At 36.4% G+C, this 18,625-nt stretch overlaps 1 protein-coding gene across 4 annotated transcripts in view; it reads left to right on the top strand.

Annotated features, from left to right (window-relative positions):
• The window catches only part of STK3 (serine/threonine kinase 3), a 144,835-nt gene that overhangs the window by 89,324 nt on the left and 36,886 nt on the right, over nt 1-18,625 (top strand). For all 4 annotated transcript variants that reach the window (XM_075495022.1, XM_075495021.1, XM_075495020.1 and 1 more), the window contains exon 10: nt 6,210-6,385. In XM_075495022.1, the coding sequence (XP_075351137.1) occupies nt 6,210-6,385 (176 nt within the window). The remainder of the gene's footprint in view (nt 1-6,209; nt 6,386-18,625) is intronic.

Raw genomic sequence — 18,625 nt, 5'->3', positions numbered from 1 at the left:
AGAATATAAACTTTGGGACAGCAGGCTTCCTTCCTCTCCCTCCTCCCTCATAGGTGACTGTCCTGAGACCTGTAACTCCAGTGAAGGAAAGCCAGCAAACTGGAGGTAGCCTGATGGCAGGTGATGGTTTAATCATTCAGCTGGCAAGCAACAGGTTTGGTTCCAGCACTTACTCATTGAACTTTCTTGTGTTACTGTATTATGGGATCCTTGATTACAGTGGGACATGCATCATGCTGTAGAACCTACATTTTGAAAGGAGAATTCATGACTAGATTTTATTTACTTATTACTTTTTAGTGATTTCAGTCCATCCAGTGTAAGAGATTGCGACATACTGTAGGTCAGTCTCCTCTGTAATAGGAGGTGGATGCTTGGGTAGCTCTGGATTGATGCTTCATAAGTCTTAGAAAGGCCTAAGTCCCACAGCTGGTTTTTCAACTGAAAAGCAAAAGCTGTTTTATAACAACCTATGACCCAGGCCCTATAGGAATTCAGCAAGGAAGCTTAATTATGGGCTGGTTTCAGTGGTGCTGTAGCACGGGCATTGATATTTCATGGATGTAGTTTTGTTCAAACATGTTTACTGTGCCCCCATTAAGACAGTTTGCTTGATGCCATATGCAAGTGTACTAGTACTTTACTCCTGTATATAACAGAATGAGATGATAGGTGTTTCCAAGACTGTTCCAGTCCTCGAGCCCTCTCCTGTGACTGGTAATAAAGTTGTTCATTTATGCCACTAGTAGTAGTATCTTTTACAAATGGGAGGGTTTTTCGCCCATTTTTTTCTCTTTCTTTTTTAATCCAAAAAGAAAAACATCATGTTGGCAATTCTGCTTCAAGAGCTGTTGCAAAATGCTAGCTTAACATGGATTTTCTTTGTTTTGCTGAAAGCAGAAATAAAGTATAACTCAGCTGGAATGAACTAATGGGTTTATAATAGTAGTGTCATTGAGTATTTTTTCTTCTTCTCCAGAAGGTGGAAAAATAGAACAAAGTTACTAAAGCAGTTTTACCAGTCTCATTCTTAGGAAGCAAAGCAATCTTTTGTACAGGAAACTCTTTTCCCCATTAAAAAGCCTTTAAACTTGAGTTCATAGTCCTGCAAAAAGTCTGTGAAGGCTTCAGCTGGTTGAAAAATATGTGGATTTTCCATTTAAATGCCAGTTGCAATTATTTCTGATAAATAGGTATATTATACCTATAAAACAAGCAAAATACTGAATGAGGCCTGAATTTGAATCAAGACTTGGGTGCATAAGTCACTGAGATGTGAAAACTGCAAACTCGGTAACCACTTTGTTACACAGCTCTCTGTAGTCAAACATTTCTTAGATACATCCTTTGGTAGACTCTCAGCTGCTCTGGCCTAAGGAACTGGTGAGCTAGTTTCTGCTGATGCTTCCTTGCGATTCAGAAACTAAGTAGGCTGACCTCTCATTCTCTGAGGTTGTTGTCTAATAGGCATGTATTAGCAGTAGAACTCGCCCACTCATAAAATGCAGCACAATTTCTGCTTAAAATATGGCTGAAGGAGGTGGCTGTGGCAACTTTCTATATGGTAGTTTGCTGTTAAGTGCGTTTGCCTGGAGATTGAGGTCAAAATTCCAGGCTCTCTTCAACCTTATTCTATTCAAAGCTCCTGCCTCCCATTTCCCAGGAGAATTACTGCCACCGTGTTGTAGGCCACCTTGTGTGGTGAGAAAGTAGTGGTAGGAATGTATGAAATAAAGCCTAAGTAGTATATGCTGTTGTATAAGCTGTAGTAGCCTTTGTAGTAGAGGTGATAGTCCAAAGAAGGCTAAAAGTTGATTGTAATAGAGCTGCTCACTCTAATAGTGACAAAGCAATGTATTTTGAGGGAATAAAGATACTGACAGGTTCTTCACAGAAGCACCGTGGACAGGAGAACCTGATCCCCTAACTTCACTGGAGAAGGCAGCTGGTGGAAATGTTCCTCAACTGAGTGGCAGATGGAGATCTCCAGGATGGGGAAGGCTGTGGAAGCTTGTGGCTTTTGGCAAAAGGAGGAAAGCTTTCCTCTGTAGATTTGCAGCTGCAGAAGAGGTCCAGTGCCCTGGTAGTAATGGAGTGAGAGAAAGACTTAGAGGATTCCCATAGGAAATTGTATAAAAACCATAAAGCCCCAAACAAACAAACAAACAAAACACCACCACAACCACCCACCCCCTCCCAGGAAATTGTAGTGGGAGACTCCCTTCTGCAGGAGATGGATGCCCTTATCTGCTGACCTTACTTGCTATCTAGGAAAAGTTATTTCTTGCCCAGGGCCCAGCCCCTCAACACTGAAAGACTGCCAGGACTTTGTCCAGTGCTTAGACTATTGTCTCCTGCTGCCCATCCACGTGTGCACGTGCCAATAATACTGCCAGAGGAGACCTTGAGAGTGACCTCAAGAGTAGCTCCAGGGTTATGAGGATGTTCTTGATCATGACGGTGAAGGGAAAAGCCTTGGAGGAGTGGATGGATCCTGTGGGTCAGCGCTTGGTTGTGCCTCTAGTGTTGTTGACAGAGGTTTGACTTTTATGACCATGCGGCCCTCTTTGAGGATCAGGGACTGCTGTGGAGAGATACGTTGCACCTGACAAAGTAAGGCAAGAGTGGTTTTTGCCAACACTCTGGCCCTGAGTTAGCCAGACCAGCATGGGGGAATGTATACGTGGCTCAGCCCAACATAGAGTATAAAAATTTAACAAATAACAACGGAACTTTTTAATGGATTTAAAATCAATTTAATTCTAATAGAATACTTTTGTGTTAGAAATACATCACTACAAAAGCATTTTTCTTTATAGATGACATCAATTGAATTTGATCAAAACATGCATTAGAATGGAATGTGCATTCCTTCTTATTTTGAAATGTGTGTTTAGAATTATATATTTTAGTTATGATATGTTTTTGAAACAGTGTAATAGAGTTGGTGTTATGTCATTGCCTCATTAATTTTATCCAGCATACTTTTTGGAAGAAATTCTCTTATGTAACTATTTGAGGACATCCCCATTGGCTGTATTCCGATCAGGGGTATTGCTGAGGTAGAATGTATGTTTTCAGTGTCCATGGTGGTCTCTGTGTTCTGTGGCTTGCCAGCAATTTCTCAGACTGCTGTTTTTATTGTGGCTTTCTTCCCAAAGCTGTCTTTAAGTCCTGCAGTGGGCAAGTATAGGGATGATAAAAGAGACTGTATCAGTCTTAAATGTTGAAACTGTGGCAAACGTTTTTAAACATGATCATCCTTGTTGAAGAGCAAAGAAAAATAAGAACTGGAAAATCCAAATCCTCCTAGAATTGAACAGTCTATTGCACAATAGATTTTCAGTGCAAGCGTAGAGTGATACTGTTTGTGCTGCAGATTTTTTGTGGCAAATAATAGTAACTTACTATCTAAGTTACTAGATAGTTGAGTGAATTAATTGTCCTTAAAGGAATCTTTATGTATTGTACTTTTAAATTTCTTGGTTCTTGAAAGACAGTTGACAAGATGCTGTTACTCTGTTGTTCATGAAAGTTAGAAAAAGTGCTTTCAGACCAAAGTGATCTTCTAATAACCTTACATTTTGCAAAAAAAGTGCAACCTACATCAGTTTACTCTGGCATAAAGAGCCTGAGTGTTTTGTAAAGTCAATACAAAAGAGGTAGGAGCCTTCACAGGGCCTTTAAACTAGTAGGTGTCAACCTATCCCATTTTCCATTAAATATTAACTAAAATTGTTTGTGTTAGGTCAGCTAGAGATCTAAAAAAAGAGTCTCCTTTTTCATTTAATTATTTGTAAAAATAAAATAAAGCCTTAAAAATAAATCTTTAAATAAATCCTTCATTTTTTTGCATTGGGAAAAAAACAAACCTTGAAACACCTTGTAGGCAGTCTTCTATTAAATATATAAGGAAGATATTTATAAATAGCCCTAAAACTTAATAGCAGTGCTTGGAACATCTTTAGTATTTTCTGTTACCTGAAAGAAGGGAGACTATCTCACCCCTAATGGACCAACATTTTGGTACTTAGAGTTTCTAACAGAGACACTGGTAATCTTGTTTATAAGTATGTCTCAAAGATGAAACATGAGTACAACCGTCTCAGCAGAAGAAAAAAATTCGTTGTGAAAGGCCAGCAATGTGGTGTCCTATCTTTTCGGTACAAATAGTTTCAGGGGTTTGGGGCAGCGATCGGCAAGTAATAAAAAGTTTGTACTAAGAAAATGCATTGTATTTCTGGTTTTAATTCCACCTCCTTCATCCTACTACCTTCTTTTGGATCTGTTTTCTAAATTTATGCTTTGCTAAAGTTTAGTTTCTTCCATTTTTGCCCTTTAGTGCTTATTTCTGTAGTTATTTGGCATCCCTGCTGTTTACTTCTCATCCCTTCCGCAGTCCCAGACTCAAGAGATCCAGAAACCTCATTCAAATGATCTTGAGTTCAGTGGGGGCAAACTTTGGAGATTCTGGAGAAGAGGTATCTGTTATGTGGTCTGTTAAATTCAGCCTGGAGTTTAGTTCACTGAATGTTTTTGTTATGGTCGTGGTTGTCATTAATTAAAAGATGGTGAGTAGACATAACTATGATCTGGGATTAGAAAAGAATATTAGAAGAGAACATGGCAACAACTGAGAGAAAAATCAGCTAAAACAAATGTGAGGAGGAGAAGGTATATAGAAACATGGCAGACTGAATGAAGGAATCATCGTGGAGTTGAAGAGAAGCAACTGGAGTCAGGTGCAGTAAAGCCTAGAGCGAGACAGTAGAACGCCACATTAAAAAAGCCAGAAGAAAGTCTTACTAGAACAGAATAACGTTGAAAAAGCAGAAAGAAAAGAACAAGTAAATCAACATGCTATAAAAGATGGCAGTACAAAAATAAGCATTAATGGAAAAAATAGGCCACTATTAATCATGCATCAAAATTAGAATTAATTAAAAACTCTTTAGACAGAGGGAATGGGAAGAGATGATGAAATAAGAGGTGAAAGAGGAGGGGGGGGGGGAACCACTTAATGAGTTAATAAAAACAAATGTAAAGCCAGACAAAAAGATCAGCAAATCCTAGTGATCATGTTAAATACAAGCTCAAAAGGTATTTCCAGTGGTTTACCTTTTCACTTGTTAAAACAAGTAGTTCAAATAAAAATTCCCAATTATTTTATTTTGCTTATAATTAAAAAGTACAGCTCTACCTGTGGGTTGTTCTTTTTCTGTTTGTTTTGTTTTAGTTTGTGTCCTGCCCCCCCCCCCCCCCCCCCCCCCCCAGCTTGGTTATTTATATCTCTCATCCTGCTTCATATTTTACTTGTGGAAATGTATTTCATATTTCTCTATGTAGAATGTGTTACACTGCAAGCAAGTACACATTTCATGAGTCAGTGCTATGCAGAATATAGTCTCTGAGGTGACAGTTATGTAGAACTACTAAAGCATTTCTTATGTTTTATTTATTGTTCTATTTAGTAATGAATTTGCTTTGAAATCCGACAAATGAAAACAAATTTAAGTCATTTAGGGTTGTAGTTTAGTTTCATGAAAAGGATAATAAAATGGGCGTTCATGCTGATCTTGATCTGCTTCGTAAAGCTTTTGCAGCTGTGTAGATGATGACAAAAATCCCCCAGGGTTTCCACACCATGGAGATAGGGTGCTTTGCAGCCATCTGTAGAGCGCGATCACATAATTTGCTGAGAATCCTCATTAGCAATGAATTTAATTAAGCAGCGTCTAGACGCAGTTCATGCAGTTGCTTTTTGGAAGTTCTTTTTCTAAATGATTTTTAAATTGCGCCTTTGGTGAAACTGATGGAACTCTGTTGCTTTCCTACAAGTGTCTGTGGACCAGGCCTTGAAGTTAGGGGCATTCAGCACCCAAAGGGATGCTTAGCACCTTGTGTTATTCAGTCTCTATAACAACAAATAGATATTGCATGAAGTAACTTCTAATATTATTTGTGTGTGCAACTCTGAAATGTCTTGAACATTTCTCCACGGTTTATCTTGCTACAAAAATATCATTCTTCGCCTATGAGTTTTCATGCCAAAGATCCTCAGGGAACAAATGGAGACTTGCACCACATACGATGACTGTATTAGTTTCTGTAATATCCCAGAAAATTAATAAATTTAGTTTATTTTATAGTGCAGTAAATCTTTAATTTTTAAATACTTTTAACTTCTTTTCTTTTTTCTTTCAACTAAGGAAATGCTACTTCACCGCAAGTTCAAAGACCTTCTTTCATGGACTACTTTGATAAACAAGATTCCAAGAATAAAAGTGCTGAAAATTGTAATCAGAACATGCATGAACCTTACCACATATCCAAAAACGTTTTCCCTGATAACTGGAAAGTCCCTCAAGATGGAGACTTTGATTTTGTAAGTATATTTTTATTGTTTACCTTCTTGCATGCTGCTTATTTTATATGTGCCAAAAATAGTTAATTCCTTTTGATAACTATGTTAATACAAGTAAAATAGGTAAACTTTCAAAAATATAATCCAATTATCTAATCTTAATGCCTCATCCTGGTTGTTGAAATAAGAACATTTGCTTAACGCAGGACCTTTTTAATGAGGAGTGGTATGTGACATTACGAATATACTTCTTTGTAACTACTTTTTTTATTCTTAAAGTATTTTTGGTTCTTTATAACTTGTGTTATAACAACTTTTAAAATTTGACCCAGTTCTATTAAAAAAAAAAATTGCTACAGGCATGGAATATTGTTGTCATGTTTGCTGAATATCTCAGTAAAATGATAAGCATTTTAAACTGGATTGGAGCCGCTTAATCATTCTCCTTGAATATGGTTAAGACCACCTACTGTTTTGCACAAGCCAGCTTGTTGGTACTGTTCCAATAGTGCACATCTCTCTACATAGAATTATTCTATCTAACACCAGTCTGTCTATTTCAGGGTGGGGTTCTCCCCCCTCCAAAATATGTATAGTTTACTTCTTTTTGTGTATGTTGCAAATTATAACAGTGGTAAAAAGAAAATGTTCCTAAGTTATAGGTTGCTCTTACAGTGACATAAATAATTACTGTTTCGAGACTCATAGATAATTATACCTGGTTTTCACCTTTGTTAATTTTTTTAACATGTTTGAATGAAAGCATTTAGTTTATCTGTTGTAGATTAAACATGTACTTAACTGCAGTGCAGTAGCTAAATATGATCACATGGCACCTTTTTGAAAGTACACTTGGGATTTGGAGAAAAGTGTTGTGTTTAATTTTAGGTGACAGCTGTAGGTGTGGGATTTTTTTCCCCAGTTTTCACTTACTGCATTTCTACATAAAGCTGACTCTTACATTTAAGCTACTGGAGTAAAGCCAGTTAAATAGCACAGTACAAGCTGTGGCTGCTGGGGGTTTTTTTAGGCTTTTTTTTTTTTTTTTGACCATAAAATGCAATAGTCATCTTGATAATTGACTAACAAAATAACTATTTGCAGTATTCACTGGAAAATAACTGGCTGTTATTTGAGTGGGGTTGTTATGGTGGCAATAAAATTGCCCTTGGAACAATTTAAGATTCATCCTATCTTTTCCATTACTTGTTAAGAAATGCAAGCAAAAATGCCTGTAAACGCTAAGATCTTGATTCTGTAAGTGCTTATTCATGAATAATTCACACATGGATAATCCTGTGGAACTTGTTGACATTTCTTGTACCTATGAAGTTGCCTTTTTGAAATAGGAATTTGTCCTAGAACCAAACCTGAGGAGTTCTGATCTTCAGAAACTGACTACTCTCTGTTGTAGGCAAACCTTGCTAGTGGTCTTAGACTGGCAAGTCAAAGACTTCAGAATCATAGAATCATAGAATGGTTTGGGTTGGAAGGGACCTTTAAACGTCATCTAGTCCAACTTCTCTGCCATGGGCAGGGACACCTTTCACCAGTTGCTCAAAGCCCTGTCCAGCCTGACCTTGAACACTTCCAATGATGGAGCATCCACAACTTGTCTGGGCAACCTGTTCCAGTATCTCATGGAAGTTACGTGATGTGAAGTTTGTCCTTGACTTCCTAAAAAGGCAGTGTTGTAAGGCTTGTTGCTACAAAATGATTCTGATTGAAGACCAAATAGGATTTAAAAAAAAAAAAAGTGAATAGCTATTTGCATGGGCAGTGTATGTAGTTAGTGGGGGGGAGGGGGTTGTTTTAAGCATGTCAAAAGCCAAATATTTCCCTATATAAGCCAACTGAAGAAAGAGTTTAGGAAGACTCTTCAATAATGGAGGTGCTGCTTCAGAGTAGTCCACTCAAGAATACATTTCTCTGAAGCATCTGGTACCAGCTGATGTCACACAGGGTATTGGTTTTAACAGCCTGCTGGTTTGAACCATAGGCAATTATTATTTATTTATATATTCTAGAAGCACTTCTATTTATATTTTAGACAGTGAGTGGCAGTATTCGTAAGTGGCCTGCAAGAGACTTTCTGAAAGGATAAATCAGTGGGCAGCATGCATAATGTATTGTCTACTCTTTGTAAGATCAACATGAATGGTTTCAGTTGCTGACATGAAGTCTTTAAATGATTGATGAAAGGGAAAAATAATGGAAACTTTTTGTACTAAATTCCATTCTATTTTGTTTGGAATTAGCCTTAATGGGGTCTAGAAGAGGATCCTAACAGTAAATGCTGACAGTCATCATTTTATTTTAAAAAAGGGATTGATACAATAGAACTAAAACATAAACGATCAAAATCTAACTTAATGCTAGAATAATAGTACTCCAACTTTCTATGTAGAGGAGGAGGGGTGCCCTGTAAGTTGGAGGTCACCAAACTCATTTGCTGAATGATACCATTATTCTTATTTACCCATATACCCTTGTAAGCCGTACATAGCATGTCAGTGCTGGCAGCCAAGAAGTGATTTACTTGTAAGCCAGGGGAGAATGACAGTGCCATGCTAAGAAGAGATACTCAAGTGTATCAAATGGAAAGACATACAAGTTTATTAGTGTATGTGTCTGTTACAGCATAAGCTAGAGAAGCAAAAGTGCCATTGAGGTGGGAGGGAGAAGGGAACAGGAGGAAGAAACAATCCTTATATATCCCTGCAACTAATCAGTTTGCTTATTTCTGTGTATAAGGTGAGACCTGCAGAACTGGAAGCTAATTCTTGTGGCCAAATGGTGCATTTGCTTTTAGGTCGCAGTGATATTTTATCCTATTCCTGGTATATTTTGCTGTTTGATAAAAAAATACATAGTTATTTAATTTGTTTAAATATACATGTAGTGCTGGTATAGCAGTTAGTCTTACACACTTGCTGCTGTTTTTAGATAATGTAAATAAATGATACAGGAAAGTTTTCATAAGGTGGATAAATGAATGTATAAAATAATGCAAAATCAACTTAGCACTAAGTCTGGTTTGAAAGTTTTTGTGTGGGCATAGTTTTCTGCCCTGATGTAAATGTTTTAAAAACTCCTTGCCATGAAAATAGAAGACTACTTCCAAGAAAATAAGATGCTTTGGTCATCAATCTGAGATTTTAAAAAAGTAATTTTAGCAGCGTTTTTTCTTCTGTAAGTACATATTTATGCTTTGTTTTTCACTGTTGAAGTACATCTGGTTTGAAATTCAAAAGCTGATCTTATTTCTTTTTCACTAATGCCATATGGGAATTTGAGTTCCATCTCTGTTGGTCCTGTGGGCCTTCAATTCTGTGATCCATCTGTGCTGGCTATTGAGGTAATGATGAGAAAAAATTGTCACTGCAGTTTTGCATTGTATTGAATGAGGTATCTTGCAAATAACTTTAACTAGACTGAATTCTGGTACTGTATAGTCACCTTGAATATTACATTACTCCAAATTTATCCTGTTATGTATGCTTCAGGACTAAGGTGCTGTTTTCTATGCATAAGAGCTGTTTGGGGTTTTTATACTATGTTTCTTATTGCTTTTTTAAAAAAAAAACAAAACCAACCCCAAACATTTTTGAATGTTGTCTTTCCTGTGACTAGGCGTTTGTACAGGGTTGCTTTTTTTGATCTTTGTTTTCAATTATTTTGTTGTCTATTTTTGTTGTCTCATGATAAATTCTGAAAACCAAAAGTATGGGTCTTTCATATCAGTGAAACTTAGAGAAATTTATTTCTGGGGAAATACTTGTAAATGTTTTGGTTTGGTTTTTTTCCACTTCAGCCTTTGAAATGGAAGTGTTGAAGCTCTGACTGGATATAAATCTTACAAAAACTAAACTAGTGTTTATTCTCACTTCAGCTTTAATATTAAACTTTTAATACAAATTTCACACTCAAAGATCATAGTGGATTTTCATTTTCAATGAATACTATCAGACTATAGGCAATTCTTTTACACATTTACATTATTTTTAAGGGACATGCAGCAGATGGCAAAATTAAAGCAGTATATTTAACCCTAATTCTGTCAGTTTTACTTGGGGTTAAGTGATGTTTTATTCGCAGCAAACCTTGATGCCAGTAGGTCTAATCAACAAGTTACTACTCATTGTGAGGAAAAGTGGCGTAATGTCTTTGAGTAAGTAAAGATGTGGTGAAACTATATGGTGTATGGGTATGATATTCATAGAAATGTTGATGCATGGTATAAGCAGCTTTTCATAATGAGGCTTAACTGTTGAATGGGCCAACTTTCAGTGTTAGCTCACAAGTCAGCAGTTTGGAGCAGAGTGCCAAATTAGAGCAAATGATGTGTTTGTTTCAACCATTTAAGTGACCAGTTCTTTTAAGAACAATTGTTTTTTCATAGATATTATGTATTTGTATGACCATGTTGCTATTATAATAGCTTTGTTCTTTCCATGGGGAATGTTTTCCATGAGATATGTACATGCTGGAGAGGGCTGTGTATTAAATGAGCAGTATAACTGCAAGGTGTTGTTGAAGCACCTTGCTCTAATTTCTTTTTGTCTTTCACAGTTGAAGATTTTGTGATATTTTGTATAGCATTTATCATGTTTTTATGGGCATTACAGAAGATAGTTTTACTGAAAAAGGCGAACTTTTAATAAGCAAGAAGTGCTTGAAATTTTTATCATGTGGGGAAAAACAGGTAAATCTTAGCTTGCTAGATTGACGTGCTATGTGTACGCGTTGTTAAATAACCCGCCGCTTACATTTTTTTCTGTATCATGACATTTTACATCTCATTAAGATATAAAATTGCTTTGTAAATCCTTCTAGCCTGTAGTAATGTGTGTTAGTGTGGGACACAATGTTAACAAAGGATTTACATGAACAACAGTGAAGTGATATCTAATTGATGATAACCTGTGAATTAACATTACTCGGAATGAGTTGCTAAACTTCATTTGCACTGATTGAGTATGTTACTTCATTTTAAATGACTCATTTACTTTTCGTTATGAGATGATAGAATGTAAAAAGGCAAATCTATTTATTATAGCAATGCTAGGGTAATGATTTCTGTCTTACTAGAATTATTTCCAAACAGGAATGGTGTCCAGATTGTTAAATATTGAACAGTGAACACGTAGATCATGTTTTGCAGTAACTGCAGTATCATGTTTAAGTAGATGCATTTTGGGTGACTTAGAGATTCTGGAATAGCAACAAAATTTTTAAAAGCCATCTGTTACCCTAGGCAGAATGTTTCTCTGGGTTTCAACCAGGACAAATACATTAGAATATAATCACTGTCAAATAATAGTATTGAGATACTGAGCACTTTAGTTAACATTAATAAACATATAATGTGACAATTGATTTGGTAAAAAAGTACATACCATAAAATGACTGAAGTCTGTGTAGAATTTAATTAAAACTTCAGTAATAAAGCTAGGCTGAGTTAGCTTCATTGGAAATACTTCTTTGTCCAAAACCTTGGCTGGGTTTACTCTGATTTTATTGAAGCAGCAGATGAGTTTGTTTGGTACAGTCTTCTTTCTAATTAATGGGAATGAATGCGTTTCATCTATTTTCAACCATTTGAGATTCTCTTCTAAGTAATTTGAAAATTTTAAATTGAATATTAACATATATTCATTTTGCTTTGTTTTTAATTAGTTGCTTGAATATCACGAAGCGTTTCCAGATGCTGACAGGAAGAATGTTTTCTTAACTAAGCAAATACAAAACTTAGGTTTCTGGGTTTGCATGGTCTGTATGCATATGAGAGAAACAGAATATTATTTACAATGTCATATAGCTAACGAAAGTATTATTTGTGTCAGCAATCTGCATGCAGTTCAGAGACTGCTAAGAGACGAGAGAGTGGAAATTGAATATAATGAATATAATATGCTTTATCCAGCTCATTTTGTGAGGACAGTGTGAACCTCAGCAGTGAAGGTTACCTGTACATCTTATAGTAGGCATCTGGTACAGAAGCTTCTTGTGTGTTGAGTGGTTATTTAAAAAAATGAAAAGTGTGGGGGTAATTCAGTGGGAGAGAGATTCATATTAGGAGTCCACTGTGGATGGTTTGCAGGTCATGGTCGTGGTTTTTTAGGCTTATCATGCAGCTGTTCAGGCAGACAGTGGGGAGGTTGTGCCAGCCTGACATGTAAACTAAAAATGTATTATTGGTTGGTGTTTTGGGTTTGGTGTGGTTTTTTTTCTTTTTTTTTTTTCCATTAGGCAAAGAGCATGGACCAACCTATGACAATTTTTTTTTTTAAACTGTAAGTCAAATACTGACTGATTTAACTAAATCCTGTTTGTATATTCTGACCACAAACGGAGAATTATTTTTCTTGCAGAGAGTGGGGGAATACTGAGCAGGGTGTTTCTCCAACTGTTATTGAATATAGGATCCTTTATCTTTGAATATGTCCCTTCTTTCCCTATTAGTATAGAAGTAAATAATTGAAAATCAAGCCTAGTAGTTTGGTTTTATACGTAACTAAATTGTTTAGGCTGTAAACAGAATCAATCCTTTCTGTTTATCTTAAATTGTAGATTATTTTAAAGCTGTTACTCTGATCACTGACTCATTCATGTCAAGGTGCCAGTGCTGTACTTTTGCAGTTTTGGAAGGTGAATTGTGCCATCTGACAAAGACTTAGATGAATTTTGTATCCTAAAAGAGCACAGAAGACACCCTTCTAGGCTAAAAACCTTTTTGCATTCTTACATGTGAAAAACAGAATTAAAGATTTTTTACTTATCACTGGAATGTCCTCTGAAGATAAGACAAGAACTCGGGCTTGAATTGCAGCAATTTATTTGAAGTTAGTAAGAAGAAAGTCTAATAGGATAACAATGTGCCACAGCAGATTGCCTCAGAAGGTTGGAGAAGTTGCCATTATTGTGAGTGTTGAAGACCTGGTTAGATAAACACGTCACGAATAGTTTTGGTGGAGTTGATCCCGCTTGGAGCAGAGGATTGTTATAGGTGACCTCGTCCTGTAAATGTTTCCAATGGCCTTATTTCCTATGGCTTTTTAAGCTACTGCTGACAGCTGATGTTTGTAATCATAAAAGGTGTTGAGAACACATAGGTCTTACAAGCTCAAGCTCTCAAAAATAGTGACATACTTAATTTGTTTATTAGGAGTGTTAGCATTTTGGAGGAGCTAGACCTTGGGTAACCTTGACAGTTTTTGCAATTAGCAGTCAACTATTATTTCCAAACATGAGTTCGCCTCTGGAAAATTTTAGCCAAGATTCAGTCAATAAAACTTAACCATGTTTTCTCTCCTGAAAGTTTAAAGCATCCCTGCTGCCTTATTATATCATGTCAAACAGTTTCAGTGCGCAATATGTTTTTTAATTAGAAGATAGTTTCTAGTGAGAAGACACTGAAAAATAAGTTTTGAAGTGAACTTTCAGATTCTTAGTATAAAGAATGAAACTACTTCACTCCAAAGAGTTTAAATGCTTGCATCATCTAAACCCCCCCCGCTTTTTTTTTTTCTCATTAGCTCGAATAGAGAGATTGAAGCATAGCTTTAGTGTATATATTCAGTTATATAGCAGGTCTGTAATTTGTGCATAGTTTAAGGACAACAAAGGAAAGAAATGAGTGAAGCTGATGAGCTGGGGCAGTGCTGCTGGTTTAAAGTAACATCTTGTTACCTTAGTAACCACTTGTCTGTACTAATATACCTCTTTGAGATCATTGTGTAATAGCTAAGTAATGTGTATAGCATAGAAAGAGCTTTGAAATACTTGGAAAAAACAGTTTTGGCTGGACAAGTTTTAGATTATCCTTTTTTGTCCATCAAACCAATTCAGTTTCAGGTCTCTCTGTTTTCTCTTATAAGGGGGGGGGGGGGGGGGGAATATATTTAATCCAAATAGTTTCCATGTTGCATGAATCACTGTTAATGTCAAGGCAGCGTACCACACCTTTGTGTGTAATGTCTGATCCCCAAACTGAGTGCTGACACCGAGGTGCGTTGTTCTACTTCAGGGTTTTGGCAGAATTCTTTGAAATCATGTCTATGACAGTATCATGAAAATTTACCACCAAGAAACAAAATCTGTTCTCCTACTCTTTGCTATGATGATTAATGATAATGAAAAGAAGTAAAAATAAAACTTGCCTCAGGAGAGTGGGTGACTGGAATTTTGCAAGACTGTTTTAAATTAATTTTTGTAACTCCTTAGTTTTGAAGAGTATTTCCTCATTATGTGGTTTGGTAAAGAACATGGGATGGTTTTTTCAGTTTAGCTGTTTTCCTTTTTTTTTTTTTTTTCTTTTTTAAATTTTTACTTTACTCAAATAGGAATATGAGAAATTGTCGGATAAGATTCTAGCAATTTAACAGAAAAAAATTTTTGGATTAGTTCAGTGTCCGTGTGGCTGACTCTCAATAATCGAAAAACTTGTATTAGATTTCTGTGCCTCATGTTTTGATCGGCAGCCAATAAGTACCATGTGTAGGCTATATATTAAGCGTAGATGTTAACAATATTTCATAAACAAAATACTGGAAATTAAATGGGTGACATTTAATACTATTGAGCTTTATGAAGAACGGAAAAAATTCTGTGTGGTTTTTGTTTGCAAATAACTTGCAGAATTTGAAGAAGGACTTCTGCATTAAGGCATTGACTTCAAACAGAGGGCTCATAATACTTGGAGTTCTTTGTTATTTGGAATTAATATCTTCAGATAGCTGATTAGATTGGACTTAGTATATATTTACCAAAACCAGGGATTGCCCAGAATATTTTGGTTTACATGTAAATTTTATTTGCTTTTCTTATAACTTGCATAACTCAGAGATAAAAGGGAACTCCTATGAAAGTTGAAAGCAAAATCTGTATTTCTATAAGAATACACTTACTATTCTCATTTACTTGTATTTTAGTAATGTGTGAAATCTATACATTAAAATTATCTAGATGTCATTGTTTTACATTAGATCTCTGCCTATAGATGCCTTATAGCCCACATTTACTTTTGTTTATTTGGAGTTGTAGCATTGCTATGTACTAGTCATTTTATTTTTGGTGAAAAAGGTGAGGATTTTTATAGAGGTGTGCGCTGTGTAAAGCTGTAAGCTAACTGTTTGGAGACTGGATTTTTTTCATTCATTGTTGTTGTTATTTGTGTCTTGATAAAAGTGTGCCTCATGGACAGCACCAGTACCTAAAAAGGTAAAAAAACCCTATGTAAAATCACCCAAGGTGTGGGGGGGGGACGACACAACAAAACCACAAAATTAATTTGGCAAGTTTTTATACCTATTTTATAGTGTTATATGAGTAACAATTTAAAAATAAAGCTATGTAAGCCCAATATCTAAAGCTGCAGCTATTGACAAACTCTCTGTAGAAGGGTTAATCTCATACTTGCTCAAGTCAGTGGCAAAGCTCCTACTGATGGCAATGTTAAGTTTAGCTGCTCATTATTAAAGAAGCGACTTTGATTTGTGTGCCTAAATATGAAACTGCATTTAGGTTTAGGGTTAGAAATTTCACAGCTTAGACTGTTTCTCTCAGCATTCCTTAGTTTAGGGCAAGTATGCCTAGTTCCGAGGAAAGAAATACCTGAAGAATTAACGCTTATTTAGCATCTACTTAAAGATCTTGGTATTGCTTACATTTACGTTTGTGTTGACAGTAGGAGTTGTACAGATATAAGAATACTAGTAAAAAAATTCAGTTTCTTAACCTAAATAAGACATACGAGGACAAAATTGCTCTGTAGGAAAGCTCTAAAGGTACAGTATCATAGTTATGGCTGTTTCAAAAATCTGCTTGATGCTCAGCTGAGAACCCTGACTACATTTCCCTGACATTTTTTAGTGTGCCATAGTGAGAACAAAAACAAGTTAGCTGAAACCATTTTGAAGAATTTAACTTATTTTACTTTGCATTGCAGCAGACTAGGGTCATGGACAAGGTTAGATCTTCAGCTGAGAAGCAGAAGCTTTGCAAACTGTGCAACCTTGACTGCATGATACTGTATAAGCATACTGTAGTACTTGTAATGTGAATTAGGTGGAACTTTCTAAAAACATGTTTGAATTTTTTTTCCCTCATGGTGTCACTACAGCCCAATATATTTAGTTGTTTTTTATATTTGAATATTCTTCTTTCAAGTAAGAATGGAAGAAAAAATGTTCTTCGAAGACACTTACAGACCAGACTTCCTCATCACCCCAAAAATTTCTCTAGATCCAAAAAGTTCTCTTAGTAAAAATGAGCTGTCCCAAAATGACTATCTCTTTATTTTGTTGAGTCCTCTTTGAAGATTGTGCTTTTTGGCATAGGGAATTACTTTAAAAAGTGTGTGAACCGAAGAGGAGGCTTTCTTACTGGGAGCTCCTTGGGCATTGGTCCCACTGGAACCTGGAGGAGGTGCTTATATTTTTTTAAGGTAGTTCTTCATGTGTTTATAGTGCAAACATTTGGGGCTTTTTTTTTTCTTCAGTGTCAGTTGGATTATCACTTTCACAGAATGATCATTTATTTTTCATTGACATGAATCGTTAGTTTAAGATTGCCATTAATTAGAGTCACGTGTTCTAAATGCCGTCCACACACAAGAAGAATGTGCACTCTACAGAGATGGATAATCACCTCAAGATGAGAACTACTATCCTGATAAAGTTCCTAGAGATAGAAATGTGATATTTCAATGGGGCTTGTGGTGTGTGTGTAAGGGTGGAATGGGCTTTTTACTTTGCTTTTGCAAAGTTAGAAATTTCATTGCTATTTCTGTCTTTCTAAAGTGTTGCCATTAACTAATAGAATACCACTGTGAGTCAAGATAAAGAGGCTGATGTAAGTAAGCATACATTCAGACAGATTCAATTAAATTAACGAAGACATTAAATTAAAAAATGAAACTGACACTTGTCCTTTGGGATTTTGTCTGTGACTAATGATTCACTGAGATGTGAGCACCTGTGTGCAGCCCACCACCAATGCTACTTCTGAGAAACAGAGGAGGAATTGGTAGGAGTGTGTTGAACATAGTGCAGCTTGGTGTGTTTCATTTGTTGTCTCTTGAGCTGGTTAATTTCCTTGTCATGGATTTTAGAGACCTGGTTTACAGGGGTTGTTTTCCCTACATCAAGTTCTCCAACAACTGCTAGCATGTTTTAAATGGTACTGTAACATAGAGCCTTTTGAAGGAATGACGTTATGGCCAAATAATCCACCTTTCACTCATGCTCAGTGGGTAACAGGATTTAACTCCCAGATTGTGCAGTGCCCTTTTAGTTAAAAAACAAAACCCAAAAAACCAAAAAAGAAAAAACATAAGCCCCAAACAGTTTGCAGAGTAAAGGATATTTGCAGAGAAAAAGAGATGGAAAAGAGCTGATGCCTCTGAAGGGGATTTCTGAAGGATTTGGGAGAAGGAGTGGTAGATGGAGGGAGGCCAAACCCAGTGTTACTTAAGCATCCCTGTGGCCCGTGAAACTCAAGAGCCTTGTTTTCTCCTCTCTGCTGGCTGATGACACTATAGCAACAGCCCACTGATCATCTCAGAGGTGGGCTAATTCAAAACTACAGGGGAAAACAGTGACGTTGGAAACAGTGGTTAGTTTGAAACTACCTGACCTGTTTTCCATGTTTTAAAGAGCTGTTGCTACGGCAACAGCAGCTCGCTGAGGACCAAGTGCTGCTAAGTTTCAGAGGTTCAGCAGTCATGTGCACATGGAGGGGGTGTATCACTTCCAACGCCAAGCTGTGTTCCTGCACCCATCTTTTTTACAAATACCTATGTTACCCTAGAATTAGCACAGATGCTTTAGAAAACATATTACCTAAGTCCTAATGGAGCAGTTTACTAATCTAGCTTGTTTTCAATTCAGTTCTTCCTTTGTTCATCTTCTCTATCTTATTGCAGCTTCCCAAAATAGAGCACCTCCAAAAAATGGTAGTTGCTATATCCTGTGGTCCTCAAACTGCCCTGTCACCAAACACCATGATCATTTTGTTCTGCAATTCCATATCCCATGTTATGGAAGTCAGCAAACATAAGCTGTTTGACCATGGGTTAGGGAGAAATTAATTCCAGAGCTGAGATGCCTTCATTGAAAAATAGCCTGACAGTTTTAATCAGTGTATTAGTATCTGAAATGCCTCTGCTGCTGGCAGTTGCCATTGTAACATATGGGAGAGAAAGGATTTTGCAGATGGTCAATTCAAGAAACTATTTTACAGCTTTAAATTGAAAATCAG

This window comes from Mycteria americana, chromosome 2 (assembly GCF_035582795.1).
Source record: "Mycteria americana isolate JAX WOST 10 ecotype Jacksonville Zoo and Gardens chromosome 2, USCA_MyAme_1.0, whole genome shotgun sequence".
Taxonomy (NCBI): domain Eukaryota; kingdom Metazoa; phylum Chordata; class Aves; order Ciconiiformes; family Ciconiidae; genus Mycteria; species Mycteria americana.
Note: the sequence above shows the minus strand (reverse complement) of the source record. Positions and strands in the feature narration are given on the sequence as shown.